This window comes from Coturnix japonica, chromosome 2 (assembly GCF_054131305.1).
Source record: "Coturnix japonica strain WE chromosome 2, WE-NBRP24, whole genome shotgun sequence".
NCBI classification, from domain to species: Eukaryota; Metazoa; Chordata; class Aves; order Galliformes; family Phasianidae; genus Coturnix; species Coturnix japonica.
Genome location: NC_140664.1, coordinates 71,181,718 through 71,207,206, shown reverse-complemented (window position 1 = coordinate 71,207,206; position 25,489 = coordinate 71,181,718). Strand labels below are relative to the sequence as shown.

The 25,489-nt window shown below is 44.0% G+C and overlaps 1 protein-coding gene across 3 annotated transcripts in view; it reads right to left on the bottom strand.

Moving 5' to 3' along the window:
- The window catches only part of JARID2 (jumonji and AT-rich interaction domain containing 2), a 196,909-nt gene that overhangs the window by 132,570 nt on the left and 38,850 nt on the right, over nucleotides 1-25,489 (bottom strand). For 2 of the 3 annotated variants that reach the window (XM_015854676.3, XM_085540184.1), the window contains exon 1: nucleotides 10,154-10,300. The exons of the other annotated variant lie outside the window; for it this stretch is intronic. In XM_015854676.3, coding sequence (XP_015710162.2) covers nucleotides 10,154-10,285 — 132 coding nt within the window. In that variant the 5' untranslated portion in view covers nucleotides 10,286-10,300. Of the gene's footprint in view, nucleotides 1-10,153; nucleotides 10,301-25,489 lie in introns of those variants that run through there. 3 annotated transcript variants of the gene reach the window in all.

The following is a 25,489-nucleotide window of genomic DNA, read 5'->3' as shown; positions in this document are numbered from 1 at the left end:
GCTGAAAAAATAAATCAAAACATCAGAGTGTCCATCAGGCAGAGTTCATAAATAACATGCACAAGAGAACATGAGTCCTTTCTTAAGGCAGCCACCATCATGGTCAAGTTTCTTCTTGCTTATTTCCATTAAAGATTTCAGCACTGCTCTGCTAAGACCACCTCTTGGGAGGGACTACCAAAGAAAGTCAGGTAGAGCACCACCGCGCTGTGTGTGCACGGCATGCACGCAAAAGCACAGCAGAAGAAAATATGAAAGAAATGTCAAAAATAGCTGGTCTTGAAGAGGAAATGAGGACATCGGTCAAGGCCGTAGAGAACAAGACACTACTGGCTAATTTAAGGTCTCCTCTTGCCCCCAGTTCCCAACTATTTACTTCAGCAGCTCCCAAATAAAAACTGCTTTTAAAATCAAAAGTAAAGAAAGAAAGAAAGAAAGAAATGCAGAAGCTGATTTCACACTGCTATTCCTGAAGGAGGTCAGAAAAGCTCATAGCAAATCTTTCACTCCTTCCATGTTGGAAACGAACTTGTCTTCTAAGAGAACACAGAACATCAATCTAGGCTAACCTGAGGACCAAGCCTTACATTCAAGCACAGCCAACGAGCTGGAGCTCGGGGGCTGACAGCCGAGTTAATCTCTCTTTCAGATGCAGATCCAGCTCCCTCCAAACGCAGCTGCACGGAATAAGTGTTCTGTTGCTCACAGCGAGCAGCTATAAACTTGCTTCTGATACTCCTTGCTGAACGAATCTTTGAGAGAGATCTTCCAAGTATGTCTGCATAATTTCGTAAAGGTTTTTATTAATTCAAGTGAAAGCAGCACTAAGGGCTGTGATGGCACGGGCTTCAGCCTCAGCTCTCAAACCAGTACCTAATCTGAGCATCCCCCAGGGCTCGTGCTCTAGTTGCTCGCCCAGGCTGAAAGCCACGCTGCTGCATGTTCATGCATTTTACTTTCTTCCATCTATTTACACCTCTGATGCTAGGTTAAAGTCAGAGCAGGTGACGCCTATTCATGTTGAAATCACACCTTCTTTTTATGACACAGAAACACGGCATTACAAACGCAATCAAGCCGGGAAACGCAGTTACAACAGCCCAGTATCTCGTATAAACAGGACTGTAAATCAGGCCCTGCAATCAACCCTGCACTCAGAAAAACGCTTTCAAGATCCCACCCTACTTGACTGCAATGGTGCTGCATGCTGATGGGAGAGCCTGCAGCTCCAGCACAAGCACAGATGAAAACCAGATGGGCTGCAGAGCTGCTCAGAGCAGGCCAAAACACACACACTGGGAGCTGGAGCTGCATGAGCGGTAAGAAAAATTCGAGAGGGTACGCACACGTCTGATGGAAGTTCCTGCCCCCATCAGCGGTAACTCAAAGACTTCTGACTGTGGCAACAATATGGTTAGAAACAAAGGAGGAGCCGGCCAAGTTAGGAACAAACAACAAGGATTTTGCATTACGGTTCTTTAGTATCTTGCTGCTGAGCCATCACTGGCAGTGCTCGAGCAGATCCACAGATGAAAACAGAAGGCCATGTACGTGGTTCAATGAATTCTGTGTCATTACACTTTAACACGTCTGCAAATCCTTATACATGTTATAAAAAAACCCACAGATACGCCAACTACCACACACGCGCGATAATCACCTTAACAGCTGGAGGGGGAAAAAAAAAGGAGGTTTTTAGGCCTGTTAAAATTAGAAGGCATATACATCCAAAGGGACACATGGTGTAAAATCGCAGACTTTTTGGAAGCTAAAGGTAGAAGACTGGGACGTTTTAATCAGCCGACAATTTCACTTAAAAGCATATAAACTGCTCCCACGACATTAAGGGAAGTGAGCAACACAGGTATGCTTAAGTATTTCAGCAGAAAATCAGCTGGAGGGAAGCAGGTTAAGTTAAGAAGTTATACTCCTCTGAATATACACTTACTACTCCCTGGTAACACAGCTGAGTTCGGGGAAAAAATTGCAGTGGTGAATTAAGAGAATACCAAGCACATTCTATCTGCCTCTTTCCTGCCCTAGCAACAAAGCTGGGCAGGAAGCAGCCTGCTATCAGCACTGCTGCATTCGGGAAGATACTCCAGCTCACTGCCTTGTAAGGCAGGGGAGCACAGATGGAGATGCACACATGCACATACTAATGCAGGTGCATCTAGGAGGACTCCTTGGTTCCACCACATTGTACCCCCGTTACTCTGAAGCATGCTCAAAGCAGGCCCTGGTGCAGCTTTACATGTTTGCATCCCAATGCAGCACTTCCTTTAGCTCAGCAAGGGAAGTGAGCAGGGGAAAGAGGAGCTCACTTGAGACAAAGCTGTTAATGCTTTTTTTGCCTACTTTATCAAGAGAACTTTGCTATGCACCGTTACAGCCATGGGAAACCCTGCACACTTTGCTACTCGTACAAACCTCTAGGAGCTGAAAACACAAAAGGATGCACAAGATTAAAACCAGAGGTGAAAGCTGAAAATCGCTTTTTGAGTCACTTGCATTTTCTTCTTTGTTTAGCTGACAGAACTGCACTATGCAGGCAAAGGAGGGGGAGGTGGGGGGGGGGGGGGGGGTGGACTGTTGGCATTTTTTTTTCACAGGCTTAATTTCCCTTTACAGTATCCTTCCTTTCCTTCAGCTGCTCCACAGGAGTTAACCTTCAGTCTGCAAGCCAAGACCTATAAACATTGTCCAAAACTACACTTTTAAAGCTGATGGTGCCAGAAACCAGCTCTATTTCTATGACAACTTCACTTTTCTTACCAGTTTAAAGCTTAGCCTTTACATCAAACTATTCGCTGGAAACAGAAAAATATTTCCAAAGAGGATACATTTCATCGTGAAGCCTTTCTTCACCAATCCACTAAATTAAGTAATTTATTGCGAGGCGTTAAGCAAAAAAGCACAGTTAGCTACATGGAAAAAGGAAAGGCATCTGGAATCTGTCCTGTCCCTCTAGAAATATTCACATTTTTCCCCCAGGCTTTAGTACCTCCAGACACTCCTTTATTAAAAAGAGGCCAAATCAATCCTTAAGCTTCTTTACCTCCTACCACCCATTTTCTGCATTGGCAGAAAGGTCCCCAGGAACTCCTGTTCCAAACATTTCTGACTGCAACTCAGTGGGGTCAGTGACTGATGCACGGAGGCATCAGGAGCTCCAGCAGGCAGGCTGGAAAGGAAGGGCACTGCTATTCATGCCTGAAAGTCAGAAGATAATGTTTAACTGTTCGCTGAGACAGACCACAACAAGAAATGGGGAAAATCCCTCTAAACACCGTGTTTCCTCTGCAAAGATTGGCCCATCTCTTCATACACTTTCATAGCTTATCCTTGATGCAGAAAACACAGAAAGAAGATCGCTGCTGCTTAAGACCACAGGGACTTTCAATTATTATTTTTTTAGCTTTCTACAAAAACTTGGCTCCACAACTGACATCACTGGACGATCCATGACACGCCTGCTTGACATAATTCTTCCATTCCCAGTAAGATAAACTATGTAGATGACTACTTCTCACTCAACCTGAAAGTAGTGGTATGTGTCTTTAAGTCCCCAGAACCTTCCACCACAAATAATGAAGCTAAACCTTTCCATTCAGCTCTCTTCTCTCACTACAGCTGCTACTCCTACCGTTCCAGCTGTACTTTCAGAGTTGCAACATGATGCTCCAGTCTGGAAGAACTTTTATGTATTTATTTTTTAACAGAGGAGTTGGGTGGGCTTTTCATCCCACTTTCACCCAGTAAAAGTATCAGGCTAGAATGACTCTTTACATCTTTCTTCCAAAACACTAGCTCTCGACGAAACACTGACAGCTGAATAGCTCTTTGTGTCTTACAAGTTTCCAAGACAGAAGCCTCTTCCTGAAGGAGGACAACACGCTGCAGAACTTTGTCACGTAGTTCCTACAGGCACCACAAACCGGTGAGATTTTTGTTTTTCTAAAGCACGGTTACTCGTTCTCAGCCATTCTTTCTGGTGTGTAATTCATTACAAGCCACATGTCGCTAAAATGCACTTCTAGTAAATAAAGGTGAGAAGGTACTGCAGCTGATCAAAAAGTCAGGAGAAGTTTGAAAAACAGTCATTTCTAGCAGGTTTCAGAGGCTATGGGCCATTTAGCATTTAGGTTGACACAAACGTTTCAAGAATCTGCCTTAAAGAATACAGAACATAATGGCAGCAATTTACATTTTGGAGTTTAAAAAAAAAAAGAAAGAAAAAAGAAGGCATGCATGTTACACAGAGGGAAAACACAAAGAAAGAATTACTTCAATAGCTATGAAAATCCCTTGGGAAAATAGTATTTCAGTTTGAATGTGTTTCTTCTTATTTCTTTCCCCTTCTGGAAAGAATTATTATTATTATTATTATTTCTTTTAACAAGTATACACATATAATACACACGTATGAACTGCATCTAAAATTGTTCAGTCCAATTACTACATTAAAGAAACCACACTCATTTCCAAGGGCATCAGGAAAGAAAGACAGACCCGGCTGTCACAAACCAGAAACCCTGCCAGATACATAGGATGGCCCAACATCGCAGAACAAAGAAAACTCGCACAGATGAGCAACATGTGGCAAACCTTTAATCAGCCATTTTTCTGCGCGTGCCCACAGCAGCAAAGGCCAGCATTGCGAATGTCAATATTTCAACCAGCAGAACAAAACCAGCCCTGACAGTGCAGGGACATCTCGCAGAGGCAGCACGCTGCAGCACTGAGGGAGAAACACCTTTGGAAGATGGAAAACATAATCTGCCTTACAATCATCTCGCAACTGATGATTTCAGGCCTCACGATAAAAACAAGTTACACGATACTATTCGGTGTTGTTACGACTGAAACGTAATGACTGCAAGGAGCCATGTGAGCATCAAAGCCAGATGTAAAACAAAAGGAACCACACATCTAGATGACTGTTTACCAGGGTGCAGGAGGAGGCCTGGACTGGCAGCAGCGTGGAGCTGGCTGCCCTTGTCCCTGAGCAGGCCGCAGATGACACCCCCTTCCCCAAGGCCTCACCATCCCTCAGCCGTCCTGTGAGGGGACAGGCTCTGTGCAGCAAATTCTGCTGCTTTCCCAGAGCCCACAGCAAAATGCCGGGATTAGGGAGGAAGGGAGAGAGGAGGAGAAGGAGGGAGGAGGGGGAACCAACACTTTGTAGATTAAAAAAATCGGCGCGAGGAAGGGAGGTATCTGTAACCAGCCACGAGTCAAACTGGCCCTAATGGTGGAGAGCAGCATTTCCTACAGCTGCTGCTGAAACTCCTATCGTACTTTCTAAAATACTCCTACAGGCTTTGTTCAGGTCTTGCCCATCAGATCTCCGCAGCTCCTAGCCCCGATCTGACATGACAGGCTGTTCTAACCCACGCGGAACATCAGCGCTGCGACAGAAGTCTGAAAGGAGCCACAAGATGAACAACATAAATTGTTTCTTGGGCTGTGGCTTTGTTCTCTCTTTACCTCTGATCTGGCAAATTAAATTCCGTTTAACCTAAGAGTCGATATAGTTACTGATTTGCACGTATTTATTACAGACACGCATGAGCTGTCTGAGAGGACATGTTTTTCAGAGAGCTCTGATAAAGATTAAGGTAATTTTGCTGCGACATTCATAAACAAATCTTAAATACGTAAACACAGAAAAGCACAATTCATTGTCATAACCTTAGTATTAGGTGCTATTCTGTGTATTAAATAGCATTAAATAGACCTGTGTTTTCAGCATCAGCATTTCTCTCCTTATTTTCTCTGCGCACTCTCAGCCATACCACGTTTCCCGGTGAGAGCTTCCACTGCCCATCATCAGCTCTGAGCACAAGATCACAGAGGCACCGCACCCGTTTGAGAAGCACAGGGTTTGCGTTTGGTTGGTTATTGTTTTTAACGCAACCCGATTTTAAAAGGATTTCTGCACCTTGAGTTTTTATTTGTGCATTTTAGCAAACTGTGTGGCGGTGGGTGAACGCGGATCCATAAAAAGCCTTGGGTGTTCCTGCACAGAAGGCTGTCAGCTCCCAGTTTAATCATTCACCATGAGAACAAAATTCCTTTTAACCTTCTGGAAGGTTGCCTTTCAGCTTAACTTAATGCCTCCTTCCTCTGTCTGTACGTCCCTGCCACTTTTTTAAAGGATGGTGCCTAAAGTCTTCCTGGAACAGCAACAGAGCCAGGCCAGCCTATGGCACAGCAAGGTTAAATAAAGCAGCAAACCGCTGACTTTTCTTCCATACTGCTTATTATGTTGCACACTCGTATCACTCCATTTCCACATGAGCATAAGTGACTTACGCATTCCTTCATTAAAGCTAGGTGGCCACGTTCCATAAGCATTTTACCTTTTCATCTCAACCTCCTCAGTTCCACCCTCCAACCAGTCCTCTATTCATTTCATTCATTTCTGGCCAGCTTTTTTATTCCATCACTATTCCGAGATCATCAAAACTGAACAGTTTTAAACGTGACATCAGGCCGCTGAATTACCGAATAACAAGAGAAGTTTCAAAATCACCTCCTGCTCTGTTCTGCACCATTTTATTTCCTTTCCATTTGACAATGCACGTCGTAATACAACATGAAAAGGTTTGCAAGGAGCTGCGCTTGGTGATGCCCGTATCTTTTTTCCTCAGTAGTTACAGCTAATTTATAACCCAGTAACGTGCATGTCTCATTCAGATTATTCCTTCCAACGTGCATTACTCAAAAATTAATTTTATCTTCCAGCAAGCTGCCCATCGACCCTACTGTGGCTGTATATCACGTTAGAGAGGGAGGAAGATACTTACTTGGTCTCTGGGCTACAGTGTGTAGCTCCATGACCAAAGCACACAGCAACAGCGCTGGCTGCATACAGATAAGAAGAAGAGGAGCAGGGTCAGCTGTGAAGCTGCTCTGAAACAACCAAGCTTCTTGCGCTCTGCTTCATCACACAGGCGCTGATGGAGGCAAACCCATGCTGGAGCTTAAAGCTAGTAGTGAATTTAAGGACACAAAACACCAGCTCGAAGGGGCCAGGGCTTGCTGGCAGACTGTCGGTGCAGCTCAGGTACCATTTAGCCTTAATCCTGCACAACACCAAAGCAAGCAGTCTTAATTTTTATTTTTTTATATATATATTAAAAGGAAATCTCTGTGTACACTTGCAGAGCTCCATAAATAAAAAACATGTGCATTTATCTCCAATTAAAGTCTTATGTAAATTTATATGCAAATTAAGCACAACCCTCGGGCTGCTGGCGAGACGCCAGCTCAGCCCCCCCCCCCCCCTTGGTCCTGCACAACTGCTGCACCCCTCTGGTGACAAGGACCCCCACCCCACCACACATGATGAGCCCGCATTCCGCCAGCAGAAAGCACAGTGCTGCCGTGGAGGGAGGGGAAAGTGACACTGAGGGTGGGGAGAGGGGGGGGGATGCAGGCTTCAAAACCTCTGAAAACGCTGATTCCTCCACATAAGGAAAGCACGCATGTCACTCAAAGGCAGGGGAAAAAACGCGAATGAATGTGTCATTTTGTGAAGAGCAGGAGATTTCTTTTAAGCTCCTCTCTTCCCCTCCCCCTGGCTCTTTTAACACTTCACCCAAGCCTGCACAGTGGGAGCTAAAACCTTTTCATACGTTCTGTATACAGGTGCAGTAACAACCCCCCCCCTAAGTCCCCCCCACAAAAAAACCCCACCAGGAAGACAAGCAGGCGGCTATAAGGGAAGAAGAAGAAAAAAAACATTTCAAAAGCACATTAATCTGCTTGACAAGCCATGAACCACATCGCCGCTCTAATTAGAACCAGGATCTCGGGAAGCTGAGGGAACATGGAGGTGCAAGCATTTATAACAAAAAAGGGACTTGTGATTTAATGACCTCCTCTGCTAGTTTAAAAATTAATGGGGCCAAATCAGATTAAAGCATTTTTAATACAAACCAGCCCGACATTTATCACTGGTGTTAACTGTAAGGTAGCTCCCCTATCATTTCAATGGAACAAAAAATTCTGCTCCTGCCTCATCCGAGCCTGCTCCAAAGTTACTTCTCCATGTCTCTGCAGCTTTGAGGCATTTCTGTCACAGCTCAATGCAAGCTGCTGACTTACAGCCTCCAACCCTTCACTGGGGATGATCCTTTCCTTGCCCTTAGTCAGGGAAGGCACAGAAGGAGGGAGGAGACAGCAGCCTCCTTGGCTGCCTGGCACCATCCCACCTCAACCCGCACAGCTGGCTCCCACAGGTTTCTCCTCCTCATGCCCCACAGACCCTCTGTACCACAAGGATCATGGCTGCAGTTTCTTGCTCCAAGGGGCTTTTTTGCTCTTTTATCTGCAATCTGGACCAACACAAACCCAAGGCAAGAGCAGATCCCTTCGTTAACATGCTGCCCATGGCTTCCCGGCCTTGAAATGTGCTGTTCATTTCTGGTTTGTGATCCACTCCCCACTATAGGCTACAGAGGAATGGAGGAAGCACAGCAAGCAATATCCTCCCAGCAGAAATTCTTCCCCCATGTGGCACTTCTGCAGTGTCTTGAAGGCAGACTCAGCCTGGAGAGTTCCACATGGCAAGAGCATGGGCTTCCGTGTACCTCCTTGCATGGAAAAAGTCCACCATGCAAAGGCATGTCACCAGACTGAGATTACCAGGCCCGTTTTCTTTGCTCTCCTCCAGCCTTAATGGTCTGGCTGGCCTTAAGTGAAAAAAGTGATGAAAGCAATAATCTGAACTCTGCCCCTTCTCGTCAGAAGTTATACCACAGCTATTTCTTAGAAAAGTAATTTACTAAATCGTGAGCACAAAATCCAGAATATTCAATTAAAATACTGAAAAAGTCACCCAACTGCAGACAAAAGTCAATTTCCTTTGGAAAGCTGTACAAAGAGCCCTGCGGTTTAAAGCCCAACATCAGAACTTTAAATAATTCTTTCAAATCAAGGTACCGAGACCGTTTATAAACTGAGGTGACTTATTCCTCAAGCATGTCTGATTTCTATTTGCTTCCTTACCACTGAGGGATGAATTTTCATAAGATGAGCCATTTATAGAAAAATCTTTATTTAAAGAGTATCACAACTTGAACTTCACGTCTTTCAGATACACAGTGCTCACCAAAAATTATTACAACTGCACTACACAGAGGAGCTTCGAGCCACTGAATGAAAATGATATTTGGATCAATCCAACATATGATTTGGATGTACAAAGATGAGAAGCAACGGTGAACCAAATACAGAATCTGGTATTTTGCTCTCTGTCCCATCCAGGTATTGTGTCACCTCAAGCCAGATGTTTCTAAGGAATGCAGCAGGAACAAGAGAAATCCCTCTTTCCTCATTAGCCCGCAGCCTGCCCCAGAGTTAAAAGCACCTAATAAGTTTTATCAAGCAGACACAGCCCTGGAGACTGGTGTTGCCTCCGGAACAGACACCCACCATCTTACCCTGAAACAGCAGGCAAGGCAACGATACAGCTTCTCAGGAGCACCCGTGATGCACATTGTTTGCTCTCCCAGCACTCTGTAATTGCTTGGGCAGCATCTTTACAGCCCCAAAACTAAATGTACAAAACAGCACCTAGTTAAGCTTGGGAGAAACAACTCATTATCCTGCTGCATTTAACAGGTAAAAGGCCTTATCTTGCTCCTCTACTTTCTTGGGAAAATATGCAGAGACAGAACAGGAAGAGGGTGCAGCAAGACCAATTTCTGGCAGTGACAACTGCCGAAAGGAGCTTGATCTGAAAACAAAGGTGGAGCTTTTCCTGACTTGCACCTTATCCACATGGATGGTGCTTCATGTTACATGTGAAAGCAACATTTATTTTTAAAACCTAAGAATATAGTATTAGTACATACTGCCTCGGGGTTACATCTATTTCCTGCTTATTAATTAATTGGCTTGTTAATACAACAATTTGCAGGCCTGTGCTGCCTAGCAAGCTCAAGGAGCCTGTGTTCTCCCTGCCAAGATCAATGTACATTAGTCTGAACCCTCTGATGTTGAGCAGACTCTGCCTCCGTCAAAGATAACTGAGAGGCAACATTAACTCTCAGGAACATCTGCTGTGTACTGAAGGAACAAATGACAAGGCATAGAGTTAAACTCCAAAATATCATTATTTAAAACACCAGATGAAACGTACCTGCAGAACCGCTACAAAGAATAACGTAGAAAAACTTACTGTCTCTGCCAGCAATGCTATCAACACATTATAAGAATGAGATCTGTAACCATCTAGTAGGTTAGACTTCAGAAAGCCCAATGGCTCTTGCATTCCCTACGGTCTGGACCTCCAGATAACATGAAACTCACATTGCTGAAGTGTATCAGTAGAAAACACTCACTTGGCCACAACGTCAATACAAATAAGGCATCTTTGAGGCACTTCCCTAACATGTGAGTTTTGTTCTTTTGACTGCGTTAACGTTAGCCCGATTAGATCCTTTCACTCAGCACATACCAGTTCCCAAATACTCCTGGATAAATTTAAGAGGCGTCAGGACACGGCGTATTTATACACTGTTTCCATCTATGTTTTACAAGGGCTCACATAATGAAGACTAAAGGGAAAAATTTAGCTCTGAAACCTCATCTAGTGTAAAACGGAACTGCCTGCTAACTTAGCAGTTATTAGTGCGGGGAGCGTGCAGACCACATGCTCCTCGTGCTACGCTGCCCTCCACTTTGTTCCTGCATTCACATCTCAGTGCTGCTCTGACACTGTGGTTGCACCATTCCCAATCCTTTACACCTAAAACAGCATTTCCACCTCCCAGCTGAGCTCCACCATGCAGACAAAACCCTGAGACTGGTGCTTGTAAGTGCAGTGCTTGACACGCTGGGCACACACAGCAGCATCATCTCTGCTGCACGCTGAGACAAGTCATTTCCGGAGTTACAGTTCTGCTTTCCAAACGTTTTCCAAATTGAATGAGTGGGCAGAACAGAGACAACTTACTTCTGAACATCACCTTTCCACATATACGAGATCATGCTCGCTCTTAACAGAAGTGATGAATGCAGCATCAAAACTGCCTTTTTTCTACTCGCATCTTTTTTCCAGCTCATTTAGAACTCTCTTCAGCAGTGTGTTAGTTCAGCCTTTGCAACCTCATGATATTTTATGTATCGCCTCGAAACAGAACTATTGCCAAATAAGGACCAAGCATTTTTCATCCCTTATGCTCACATAAAGCTAAAGGAGAGCTCTACATAGTGCCTCAAGACACCCAAGCCAGCCCAGAGTGCTGTGAACAACCCACAGTTCGGTGGAGAAATCCTCATGCTGCAGCACAGACACTTGAGTTGACAGAAAATGAAAGACAGGGCTGGATAAGATCACTCATGAAATCGCAATGCACACCTCACAAACCTATCCTTGCACCTTTTTACATTGTTTACAGCCCGTTCCATTTGTTTCCACATCCAGGCAGCAGTAACAAACTCCAAACAATTCATACAGCGCCTTGACACTGCCTGCACTAATTTTATCTCCAGCAGCAGCCAGCTGTTTTCTAGGTCAAATCCCTTGTACCAGAAATATGGAAAGGCTACAGTATTTTCTCAACGTCTTGGCTTGCACAACCTGAAATTATGCACAAATATAGCACATAGGAAAATCCAAAGCTGGACCACACTAATGGACAGCCTTGCCTGCTCTGACCTATCCTGACAGGACATGCTGTCAAAAGAAAGAAATCCGTGAGGCTGGATATAGGCTGCACCAGCATATAACTGGTGAGGAGAAAGCTGACCAATAGTGTGTATATATATATGCCCAAGAGTCCCTCTACTTACAGGCGTATATGTACAGTTACCTACTCAACAGACACCTTTTCACATTATGGGAAGAAATAACAACTGAAGACTTCTGTCGACATTTTCACAAACGTAGAGCAAGAATTACAAGGTCAAGTGTCTCACAGCCTTCCAGATATTAACCCCACAGCTTTTCAAACTTGGAAAGAAAAAATGCAAAGAACCCACAATGTTCTAAATAATGAGAATTTTTCCAAAATTGCTGTTTGCAAAACAGCTTGATGGTAATTAAATTCCTTTTAAGGATATATCAAAGCTTTAGTCTCAAAATGCTTTTTTTTTTTCTTGTGATGTGGCCAAAATCGCTTATAATAAACACAGAATCATAGAACATCCTGAGGGAACCAATAAGGATTGCTCCCGGCTCCACACAGGACCACCCAAAGTCAAACCTTATGTCTGAATATTCTCCCAACACTTCTGGAATGCCAGCACTTGGGGCTCTGACTACTTCCCAGTGCCCAACCACCCTCTGGTGAAGGACCTTTCCCTGATGCCCAGGCCAAATCTCCCCTGATACAGCCACATGCTGTTCCCTCAGGCCCTGTCACTGTCACAGAGAGCAGAGCTCAGCACTGACTCTCCTCTCCACACATGAGGAGATGCAGCTGCCATGAGGCCTCCCCTCAGCTCCTCCGCTCTGGGCTGAACAAACCAAGGGACCTCAGCTCACATTTACCTTGTCATCAAAAAACAAGAATCTCAATGGCTGGCACTGCAAAAATTAGTTACAAAATCAGTGCACAGAAGATGACAGATTTCTTTCTAGAGTGCTTCTGTTATCTCCCTCTCCATTAAAACACACGGGATTTTACAAACTCTGCAGAATGCTCCGTCTCTCATTCTCTCTGGGTCAGTGCTCCACAAGATAGGGCTGGGACTAAACACAGTCATTTCATTTTAATAGCAACAGAAGATGACAAGACACACAAGCTCTTTCTCTACCTAACTGCCGTGCAGGTACTTTGTATACAGCTGGGCCTGACCAGATAACATGTTGCTGGTTAAGTGAACAGAAGGGAAACACAAACCAAACATCATTTTTGCACGACTAATCTCTATCAGCATTACATGTTTCTTTAAGACAGCCTCCAGGTTCCAAACACGAATCCCATCCAAACTGAACCTCCAGCATCACATAAGACTAGCTCCATAAAGCATCTTCTCAGTTTTGGTTTGACAAAAATGCCATACATATTATAAACATGGCTTACTACCTGCAAGCTCCTATGACATCATGTTACAATAATGATAGCTAAGAGTGTAAGAACACCAACTGAGGAAGGCCCTGAAGGTATCTGGATGAGCAGAAGGCTCCAGCCAGCCCCCGGGCAGTGCTCAATGCACATATACCTGGGCAGATACTGGGGATACACTCCCAACTACAGAAGCAGAGACCCCCTTAAGACAGACTCCCATCTTAGAGAACAAGATGATGCAGTGTAGCAATCCATCCAAAATAAAATTGTATTATACAAACTGGCTATGAGCACCAGGGCCATGGTTCTTCACCATCACCCACCTGTACCTAGTGGAGCAAAGCTCCACAGAGCTTCAGTCTTTTAGCCCAGATAGCAAGGAATGCCTCATCCCTAAGCTTCCTCCTCCCCAGCCATCACCACAATCAGTAAAAAGTCATCAGTACCTCTGCCGTAAGAGCTATTATTCATAAGCTGCCTGACTAAGTAAAAAGGTAAAACAAATTAAAGCAAAAGACGGGACACTAATGTACTTCATTGCAGACATTGCAGAATCTAATTTTTGGCAGAGTGTCTGGTGCAATCAGTTTGGAGATGGCTTTTGTGTTGCTTTTGCATTCCAGTACATGCACTGTAATTCTTCTTTCCCCCACACCTTAAAAGAGGGACAGAGAGAATCACTCCAGCTGACTGGTGTGTCTCAACCACTGGGATCCCGGGGGATTTGTGAAGCTAGCCAAGCTGTCCCTCAAGCAAGAGGCAAGGGTTTAATCAAATACAAGGTGTGCCAGCTTAGCAGAAGCCTCTCTCACAGAGATTACATAAACTTTTTAAAACACTCATAGAAAAACACCTCAGAAGATTTAGAGGATTTGTAAATTGAATGCCTGATGATACCCTGAAGGAAAGGAGGACTTAAAGATAAGATGTGGGCTTGACCTTACACTGAACGAATGCATCCTTAAGCGGAACAGAAAGGGCTGTATTCAAGGGATGGCAAAGGCAAAAGGTTCCCCAACATTTTGCCACCGACCATGATGAGTATTAAAGAGAACTCAGTTTTCTGGTGCATTTTGAGCACAGAGAAATAGAGATGAATTAATTCACTTATGCCCTATAAAGAGCTGAAGACTGATTTGCAAATGTTCTTCCCAACATTGAGGCTGCAAAAAATAATTCTTCCGATGCTGACTTTCTGCTTACCCAGATTCTCTCAGTACAATCAAAACAACGCAAAGCCAGAATCTCTTATCCGAAATCTAAGACAATGCCCTCCGTATTTCTCTTAAAAGAAAAATAACAGAGTAAAAGTAGAAGCGCGTGCAAATCCAGAAGTCACAAAGGGTCAACCTTCCTCCCAGCAAATGAAGAAAAGCTGTATTTACAAAGTAACATGGAAACCAGGGATTTTAAATATTACAGCAGATTGACCGCAAGCATTAATAAAGTTTGTGTCGTGCCAACATTCCCCTTATAAAACTCGTATTTCCAGAGCTCTGCTCCATGCTGAGCACGTCATTCAAAATTTCAGACCGTGGTGCATCTAATGGTGGTTTATTCAAATCAAGGGTATCAGAAGAACGAAGAATAAATCTTTCACAGTTTAAAAAATATAATAGATGGTCTCCAATTACTTTGTTTAAATGCCCAAAGTTTCAGAAACTACAGTAGTTACAGATTTTTCTGACTTAGTTCAGAAGAAATTTAACCTCTATATTGAGGCTCTCGCAAAGCAAAGGTTTTTACTTTCCAAGTGGAAGGTTTTTCACTAGAAGCTGTACCTGCACAGCAGCTGTTGTGATACTCCACTCCCAGGCTATTTATCATGAGGACATTTCTCAAATACTCAGATGTATTATTTCCAAGTATTCCCTTTCAAGCCGAATGCATGCACTTACACAGGGTACGAAAGGCAGGCGGTCTGAGCCTACAAAGACACTCACAAACAGTAATATGCCTTTGGAAAGCTCTGCAATAAGCTTAGGCACTCCAATGCTTTTAAACCAGGACTATGCTGCTTCTTATATATTTTGTAAATTCTTCATTTTATGAGATGCTAAGAATCAAGTTGGCAGGAAAGGGAAAAAAAAATGGATCAAGAATGGCCAAATATAACACATCTTGAAGGGGAAATTCAATGAAAAGATTCAGAACTGGAAGACATAGCATTACACCCTCTCAACCTTCCCCCTCAAAAAGAAATACATACATACAGATGAACACCCTTAACGTGAGCACGTACATAATACCTATGCTGACTCAACAAATGCAGCAACAACATCTCCTTGTCCAAATTCACACCTGAATTATTTTACAGGAATTAAGTGTTAATCACAAATCCAAGAAAGCAAGCCTACGGACTCATATATGTACTCTCCCACACAAGCACACACCCCTCTTTTGGCCATGCCCCGCTTATCAGTGAGGTGGTGTACAGATGGAAAGAAAGAAGATTAATTCACTGAAACCTGGTTCACATCATACAGATCCGAAGAGGCGGTGTGAGGGAATTGAGAAACCACAAACACCTTTTATTTCCCCCCTGAAATGCTTGCTGAATCCTACACTCAATCTCCCCATTAATCTACCACGAACAACGTGTTTAGCAGTCTCCTTGTAACATCCTTACACCATTCATGCAGTTCTTGCACCGCTGCAGGAAATAGCACTGCATTAGCAATCTGCACAGCCTGGGCTATCAAATTTGATAGATAGATCCTAATTTCTTTCACGTTCTGCTACCAAATGCAAAATGTTGAGGGGTTCTGCGAAACGCCGATGACACAGAATGTGCCCCCTTTTTTCTCCCCAGGTAATTACACTTTCACATTATTATTTTTTTCCACATTTCTAAATAATTTAGGATTTCTGATCAGCAAGCCCAAGATGGACTCTGCTACTAAATAAAAAATTGAGATAAATATAAAAATTTAGGGTCTCTTCATTAAAGAGGTTCTTCGAGTTGGAGCTATTTAGCTTCCAGAGAGATAAAAGGAATCACCACTGTTTTAAATCGCAATCAGCACACAGACACAACTATACTCTCAGATACATTTCGATGATTTATTCCTTTTGAAACGAGTGTCACTACATGTACTGTCTAAAAACTGACACTTGGAAGCCCTGCAGTGATTTGGAGGCATGTCAGCTTAATCCTGTGCCAATACGAATGGCTATACTTGCTCTCAGGTGCAACAAGTCCTTTCTTGATCCCCAGTGTGAATTCCCTTCACAGCAAGAATTTCTCCATCAACATTTCAGCAATGCTACAGGTCTACAGCTACAGATATATAACTACTATGGCAGTGTTTGGAGGCAGAAAATGCTTCAAAACCCCCAGCCAAATTCAGAGTGTGATGCCTTTAGTTACCATTCTGTCTTCCTCCAGTTATATCCCCTTCAGGTTTGTTTTCTGAGTTTCTGAAGTCCAGTGGAAAACCCACTGTGAAGCAAAATGCTTCCAGTCCAGGTTTCCGTACTGTTGGAGCTGTTGCAGTAAAGCTCGTATCAACAGAAGACTTGAAGTGTTAGATTGAAGGATGGTGTTTTTAAAGCTGCCATCTATCTGTTCAGATTTGAAGGAGCAGGAGTTTGACTGTCTGCTATTGTCTGATTTGTTGCCTTTATCACTGGGCTCCAAGAAAGACGCATTAAAAACTTAAAAGTCATGCAGAATGTCTTGCAGTGGCATTTCCAGCTTTAATGTTTCAGCTACAAGCCTTTGCTTTGTCTGTTAAAGTGAAGAATGATCCCTCATCCCACAAGATGACAAAACTATTTTTCTTATTGTAGCTCTTGCTCCCTTCTCCAGTCAAACCCTGCACCTTTCTCTAAGCCTACCGGGTTTTGCAGCCAAAGATTTCTGCAGGATTCCTTCAAACCAGCAAAGACACTGTAATAAATAACATTTGTAAACTTAAACGACCCAAATTTACTTCTGGATAATGGAATTTTTATGTGTATATTTTTAGCAAGACTTCATTCCTAGGATTAAGTTGAAATTTATGTAGGTAATTACCATCACTGCAGAAAAATACGGGATAATCCACATATAACAGCTTCCTCTTGTAATTGTAAATACTGGCCACTGTGTCGTATCAAGAGCTGGCCACACAAGTGGATAACTTAACCACTCCGGTACTCGCGCAGGATGCATACAAGGTGGTATTAATGAAGGAAAGGGCCTGAAGTACAGCTCACCAGACCAAATAACCTCCTGACCACACAAGTAGAAAATAATTAAAACAACGCACGCTTCTAATTTGGTTTGGGGACCAGATGGTGGATGCTGAGGCAGCCAGCGGCTCAGACAGCAGCAGCGATGCTGTGATGGGGAGGGAGGGAAGGAAAGGTGGCATCTTCTGGATGTATCTCAAGACTGGTTGCCAGAGCACAAACCCCCCCAGAGCAGGAAGCCATTTTGGGGCAGCCCCTTTCGCTCAGCAGCCTGGCAGAGCCAACTCACTGCACCTTCAGCTGGGAGAGACACGCATCCCGCTCCCTGCCTGCTGCCTTCAGAGCACAGCCTATAACACGCACATAAACCTTCATGCTTCAAAATGAAGGGGTTGGAGAAGGGGGTGGGGCAGCAATCCTCCCCGCAATAGGCTGCTCCTTACATCCCTCGAGCTGGGGGGTGAGGGAGAGGGGTCACCCTCAGCCCTGCATGGGCTCGTAATGCAAGGAGAGGAAATCAAAATGGTAGTTTGACCTTCACAGGCTGCAGACAGCTTGAATGCAGTTTAACCCGAGTATTAAAGATGAAAGCCTCTGCTCATGAAAGGCAGGCATTAACTAATCTGCTTACTTGTGTAAGAAAAAAAAAAAAGAAAGAAAAAAAAAAAGCCACGTACACACCAAAAAACACACTGTGGTTTACAGCAAGCCTGCCAAGAATGTAGCAGCTTAATCATAACAGGGTTTATTTCAACACATCGCTGCAATCATGCTTCAACATCACTCTTTGTGCCGAATTGGGCACACCGTCGTTATCCCCGCAAACCCTCGGCACACAGACAGCAGGCCCAGCCTCCTCCAACTGCTGGGCCCCCAGGCCTGCCCCCAGGCCCACCCCTAGCCCACAGCAGCCACCTCCCTAAGAGCCCAGGCACACGGCCAGAGTAGGACAGGGAACTGCCAAACCAAAAATTAAAGAGTGTCTGCTTGCACGTCTGCCAGCCCCGACAACAGAGCGAGCAGGAAGAAAGCAAGGCATGACAGGAGTGATGCTATCATTCTCCCCTCGGTGTTTTCCTTCCCGTATCAAGTGCGATCCTTTCCTGTCGTCTGACCCCTTCGCACTGAACACCCCAGCTCAAACAGTTTGTAATGAAAGGTTTCTACGTGCAAGTATTTCAACTATGAACATGGCATAAACATATTAAACAACGTTCCTTATCTCTCCCACATAGAAATCTCTCACCCTCGGTCTCCACAGTCTCTGAATGAGTTTGCTTTGGTCTAGTCAGCAACGCTTTTTGGCTGGAGTTTAATTAAAATTTCAACCAGTGTATATGAGAGAGATAGCATCTTTCAGAAACAGAAGACAATATCCTCTAAGTATTTCATATCCTCATTCAAAATCAGCTCATCAGAAAACCACGCTCTCCAGCAACAAGTGTGAGATTAGCTTTAGCCACCAGCGTCAGCATACTGAGAAACTGGAGCCATTTTATTGCCTCTACAGAGATTTTATTGAACACTTCTCTGGTGGATTTATCTGCCTTTCTTTTTTCAGTGATGCTTATTTTTTCACCCGTTCTGTCTGTTCAAAGGATTCCTTCATTATGAGCCAGCTTCCTAAAACAACACCCAATCTCCAAATTTCCTAAAGATAGGAAACATTCTGAGCTCTCCCCGTGGGGTTGTTTTGTTTGGATTTTCAGTCTTTTGGCTCAGTCACACAGTTCACACGTTTCAAACTTCCCACTACAATGGTGGGAGCTACAAACACTTCAAAATGAAATCTGATTTTCCTCACATGGGGGAATATTGTCAGGACCACAAAGACTTCTAAAAACCTTCACAAATACCATAGAAATAGTTGAAACGGGATTGCCGCAAACTTCCTTCGATTCTTTCCCCCATCTCCCCTCAGAAAGACTTTGTTACATACACAATAACAACCAGAGCTACTAGACCAGCTCTCACCGGAGCTATGATTTCTTTTGTTCACCAGAAGGGAAAGCCAGAGGCACCAGCCTCCCTCTCCTACCACTCACAGCACACTCTGGGATTGCCTCCTGGCAGAGGGACGTGACTCCCCTCTGAAAAGAATAAAGGCAAATAAACCCAGCGGTGAAATCCAGATGGACCTCTGGTGGGAACAGACCAACATAGTGGCATGCTGGAGCCCAAATGCAAACATCTGTCTGCAGCTGTACTTACAGAAGAGGTCTTCACTGCTCAGCAACTCAGGTGAGCACAAAGATGGAAACGTGCCCAACCCTGCGGCAAGAGCACTTTCCCCTGAGATTCAAAGGTAATGCACGGAAGCGTGCAACTGAACAGGCCTGCTCACAGCTCCAACGCACACAGCTGAGCTCCAGAAAGAACAACCCAGCTAAAAATAAACCCACTGACTTGAAAGGAAAAGAAAACTCAAATCACTTTGGCCATTAAACACACTCAAACATCTTAGGGCTGGAAGGGGAGGGGAGGGGGAGGAGGGGGCCCTAATGGAGAATGGATGGACTCACTTAAGTTCAATAGGATTTTCTAAAGTAAATAAAGAAAGAATAACAATCCTAAGCAAACCGAATTATTTGTTTCCATTCTCATGAAATGCACTGCTTAATATCACATGAAATATTTTGCATATTTGAACATCATTTTTTAAAAGCTGCTTACTGATACGACTACTGCTTCAGCTGATGAGGCAACTTAATTATACTGCATAGCAGAAACTGCATAGTAGGTCACAGGGTTAACGCTGTCACATCAATAGATCATTATCAAATATACTATTTTCCCATTTCTACTGTTCATTCTAGATAGCTGAAAGTCAATGGATAACACCACTATTAAAATTCAACACATGCACATACTAAAGATGAAGCTGGCCCGTTCATCCGCCCACAGTCCCTCACCAGGACACGGGCTTGTGCTAAGGGAACTTCCAAGGGCTCTTCAAGGAAATATTCTACACAAACTCATGAACAAGATCACAGCCTTCAGTAAATAAATTTGATTCACAGATTCAATACAGGAGAAATTCACTGCAAGGTGCAGAGAAAAATCTTCACGTTTGTGTATCACACTAAGGCGTATGTACAAGCACTGCTTTTAGTACATTCATTTTTCAATCAACACTGAATTATTCTTCTTTAAAAGACGCAGTAAAAATTACATTTCAGTGCTGACAGAATGCACTGCTACCACTGCAAAGCAGACGGGTATGCTTAAAATGAGTCTTATTCCTTCAGCACCTTCATAAAGACCTTCAGAAAGCTTCTAATGTTTATCTCAATGCTGAACAGCATGGTCAAATTACTGTTTCCTCAAGAGGCCCCAGAGTCATTCGTCGGTGTTTTGCACGCCTCAGTTTGAGGTTCTAGGTTATTTCCCGTGTCCATTTTCAGAAGGGAGATCTGCAGGATGGAGATGTTAGCAATTACCGTCTGCTGCAGCTTCTGAGAACGACCTCGTGCAGGAAGCTCATTCCACTGACCTCATTTGATCCACGCAAAAAGTAATAATGGAGCTCCTGTGGCTAATTGCCAGGAGAGAAACACTCAAAGTACTTGTTTCCGACATTCTCCTCTCCTCTGAGGAAGATCTAAACCAGCAGCTCAAAACAGGCTTCTGATTAGATCAAAGTAGGAAACATTTCATGTTATTAGCCACATAGTTTCATCTTGTTTATGAACCGCACCATAATGGAGCCCAGACGAGTTAAAATACAGTAGCTCGCAAAAACAAGAAAACCACGATTATCGGAACATGACTAATTGCATCAAATATGCATCTTTCCAAATGAATGCTTTAAAACATTTTCCCCAGCCTCTGCTCCCAACTTTATTGGCATTTAGCACAGATTAGTATCAGGTTTTCTGGTTTACGACCTGACCGATATTTGAAAAGACTGCTTCTGCAAATAACCAGGAATGTTTAAGAAACCAGTTTACTATATTTGCCATAAAGACATGATGTTATCTGAACAGGAAGCAGTGATTTTTCACAAGCCAAATTCCCTCGTATTCAGTTGTCGAAGTAAAACAGAAAATCTCTTACACACAAAAACGCACCAAGCCTCAAAATACAGGTAGTCACATTGCTCTGTGTAGGGCGCAGTGCTGCAATGTGTAAAGGTTAGCGGTGCCCCTGATAGCAGTGCTGTCTGTGGGAGCCACTTGCCATCACGCTAAAGGTGCTGTAAGCACCCTGGCTTCCTCTTCACCACGGAGCAGGCAGAGCTGGCTGGCTGTCACACAAAGGCAGTGCAACCAGCAGGCAAGGCAGGCTGCACATCCTTGCATCCTTCCGCCACGCACCCCAAACCTCCTTTACCCAGGGGGACGGGAGGCTGGGGAAGCAGCTTTGCTAGGTATCGATGCCAGTAACAACTTCTCTGCAATGCACACAGCATGCAAGCATTCTCCCAGCATTAACTTTCCGTTCAGGATCTGCAACTACACAGGAGCTTTCATCTCCCCGCTCCTCCCCAAGCCCCAGCCCGACGTTACGCTTAATGAGACGCAGTAGCTGGCTGAGGCAGCCGGCGAGCAACAACGGGCTGCCATAAAACATCTGAACAGACCAGAAACAAACACGCTTTCTGATTCCCTAATGGCAGTGAGACCCTAAAGGGAAGGCCTGTCTAAGCCGCTTCCTTACACCTTCTTAATAGCACCAGCCTTAAGCAAAGTAATGGAAGTGGAAAACAGGATGGAAGGTGGGTGATTTCTGCCACTTGCCCCCAACATCCTTTGGTCAAACGAACAGCATCCCTGTGACCCTTCACCAGATCAAAAGACGGCAGCTCTATTTACAACATCCTGAGCAATTTAGGATCCCACTTGGCATTGTTTCCTACCTCCCGCCCTGTTCCTTTTTAAATTGGACGGTTTCTAATGAAACTTCGACCGTTTATGAGTTTACAGCCACTGCGAGTGAAGGAGTGCTGCACGGGTAATCTTAGAAGAAAAAGAAATATCCATCGTACCCTCGTTACATGCTAAATGGTACTGCGTGCAAAGGGAAATAACATTTTGCTTGATGTGTTTAATTACTACCTTGAAGGACTTCTGCTGCTGCGATTTTTAGCATGTGAGGCTGCCACAGCCCTGCCCCATATAACTGGGATCAGTGGGGGCCACAAGCAAATTCCTCGTGCTCCAACCGAGACACATTTGTCTCATCTTAAGCAGAGCCTACTGTGAACATTAAACCACTCTCCAATCTTTATTTTTCAAGCATATAATTTCTTTTTCTCATCTGCTTTTCGAGCCAGTAGTTCCATGTGCTTTACCTACTGTCAAACAGAATGTATCAATGCGTAAAAGTCAAGAAAACTTTTTAAAAAGTCATGGAATGTTTTTAATTGCCATAAGAAAAGTTACAATTACACTGTCGTATAAAATCCCTGATTTTATCAACTTATTACACATTACTCTTCAATGGAGACAGCGCTTGCGGGTGCTTAAATCAAAACCACACTGCCAGGGAACAATCTTCATTTTAATGATGCTCAACAAGAGGGATTGAAATATTTCATGAGTCACACTTTCCGTACAAAAAGCAAAACAAAAAAGGAGAACGCCGATGATTTTGTTCGAACTGCAGGACTTGTTCATTGAATACCGAAAAGAGGTGTGGGGCGGGAGGGAAGGGGGCACAGGCATCTGAAAACGAATGCTGCATTGTGCTTGCAGGCACTAACTACTTTTCACTTAATTGGCTTCCCCAGCTCCAGAGGAATCTGAGCTGCAGACTCACCAGTCCCCCCACACAAGCGCACGCTGTCCCGGCACTCCAGACACAGGATGAAAGAGCCCTTCAATCTAAAGATTTATTTATATTCCCTCACGTGGCGACTATAAAAAGGTTTCCTTTCAGGCTGAGGTTTCTCAGCATTAAAGTTAGCAACTGTTCAGATGTGAAAAACCCTATGGACGACGATTTTTAAAAACAGAGGAGCCGCTTTTGTGTTTGGGCAAATGCAGCTTAAAGAAGCAAAGAGAAGAACCTCGCACACCTCCAAACTTCCCAGGTTGCTGCTTTGCTGGAAGAAAACAAGTCCCTAACCCATCTGCAAGGCTGTGCTGCAAAACCGACAGCGCTGATTCTGCAGTTCTGTGTGTTTCTGACCGCCTTCTCCCTGCAGCAGCCCTCCCCACCTTCCCGCAGGCACACCACCGGCGTGGCATTTCCGATGGCCAGGAAGGGGCTCCGTGAGCTTCGCGCTGGAATTTCACATCCGACTGCCCCTGGCTTGGCTGGCTGGCCTCACACAGACCAGCTCTGTGCTTCCACTTCCTCCTATGTAAACAGGAGTAATTATATTTCCATACCTCACAGCGCGTCGAAAGGAAAGACAGTTCGTACCTTTCCACAAAAAAAGCCTCCCACTCTGCCATGAAAGTTGCTTCAGAAAGAGACTTGTGGTAAAAACAAATTGCTAGAATATTAAAAAGCACACAATGGAAATCTGGGGCCAGCTCATCCGCGTGCAGCTCTAAGACGGGAAGCGCCGCTTTTAAAGTCTGCAGAGCTCCCCACTTGAAAGAAGCTCTCTGTCTAGTTAACGTGCGTGGCCCTGGTCTTCTTTTTCACTCTGATTTAACAATTTATTCTTCCCATTAACTCAAGAACAACAAAGCCTGGCATTATTAAGAGTCAGCAGTCCAAATTTAAAATAGAAACAAGTTTTGAGACCAAGACTGTAGGCCAACTCCAGCTCCAAAACCCACACGTTGCTTCCTCCACTCCAGCGTCAGCAGCAAGAGCCCAGACTTCTCAAACAAAATCACAGCTGTCTTGTTAAGACAGCAACAACAGCTTGGGATGGCAATTACTTCTTTTAACTTTAATTTTTTAAATCACAAGGCAGAGAAAAGGACCAGGCTGAAGGGGTGTACAACTATGGAACAGAAAACTCCACAGGAAATCTGATGTCCCAGTGCTCCCGCTCTGCCCCATTCAGCAGTGCCACAAAAGACAAATACTGACCATTTTTTGGTTGTAAAAGCAGCAGTAGGATGGCTGGTCAGCCAGCAAGGCGGCAGCTCATGCACCCCATTCAGAGCCCTGAGTGTAACACCAAGCTTAGCGATGCCACTTTTGCCCCTATTCAAAGCAGGGAAACGCTGAGCTGCCACCAGCCTCTCGGATTGATGCCAGTCACTAAAGTGTAACAGCAGCAGTATTTCTCTCCAAATTGTCGCAACACATGAGCGTTTCTGTTTTGAGAGGATTTTTTTTGAACAAGTGTGTGTCTCATTTGGGTTGGCACACCTAGAAGAAGGAAAATAAATAAATCTGTCCTCATCCCGCTATTGTACCATAAGAAACACAATCGGCCCTCAATGGCCAACACAGTTCCACCTACAGCAAAGGATAGTTTCTGCGTTCTGTTAACTGAAGTATCTCACCTAATTAATAGAAATTCAGCAAAGCCTCCTCTTGGCAATGAGCACTGTGAGAAATCATGGCAGAATTTGAAGGCCTCTTCCACCTCTCCCACAATTGTTCTATTCTCACACATGCTTCCCACTGCTACAGGAACATCCTTAATGGTAGCAGCCAGTAACGAGGAGCCATGACAAGCGAGCCAGGCGTCCCGTGTATCAAACAGAAACAGAAATTATTCCCGTGTTTTAAATACACACTCTGTTCCAAGAGCTCTTTTATTAGTTATGCATATTTTAAAGCAAATTCTGTGCAAAGTGGCTTAAAGAACATTGCAACTGAAAGCTATGCTGGCCCAATAAAGCACATCAATCTCCCATATTCAGCAAATGAATGGCAGGTAGCAGCTGCTAGGCTGTACAAAACTCTTTTCTGACCTAGACTGAACATGCATTTGATGAAATTGTCTCAAATAATGCCAGGAGCACTGCTAACAGAAAGCTTAAATATTCTGATTTAAAAAAAAAAAAAAAAGGAAAAAAAAAAAAAAACAGAAAACAACCCGAGATGTCATAAATATTTTTAGCTCAAAAATAGGGGAAAGAACATTCTGTTTTTCCCATTCTTTGAAGTTATGCTCGAAAAAACCGACATCAGTTCTAATATCCAGATTATGTAAATCCGGCTCCGCAAAGATACAAAGCTCGCTCAGAACTGAAGAAAAGAAATAAAAGAAATGTTCTGGGTCAGGCCGAACTGTCACGTATCTATAGGGCCAAATTAAAGCGATCAGTTTTGCATTTTATCCTGAAGCAACTGAAAACAAAACCATTTTCACCGATGTTTCCTTCTAATTACAGAGATGGCCGGGCAGAAATCAACTTCACCCGAGT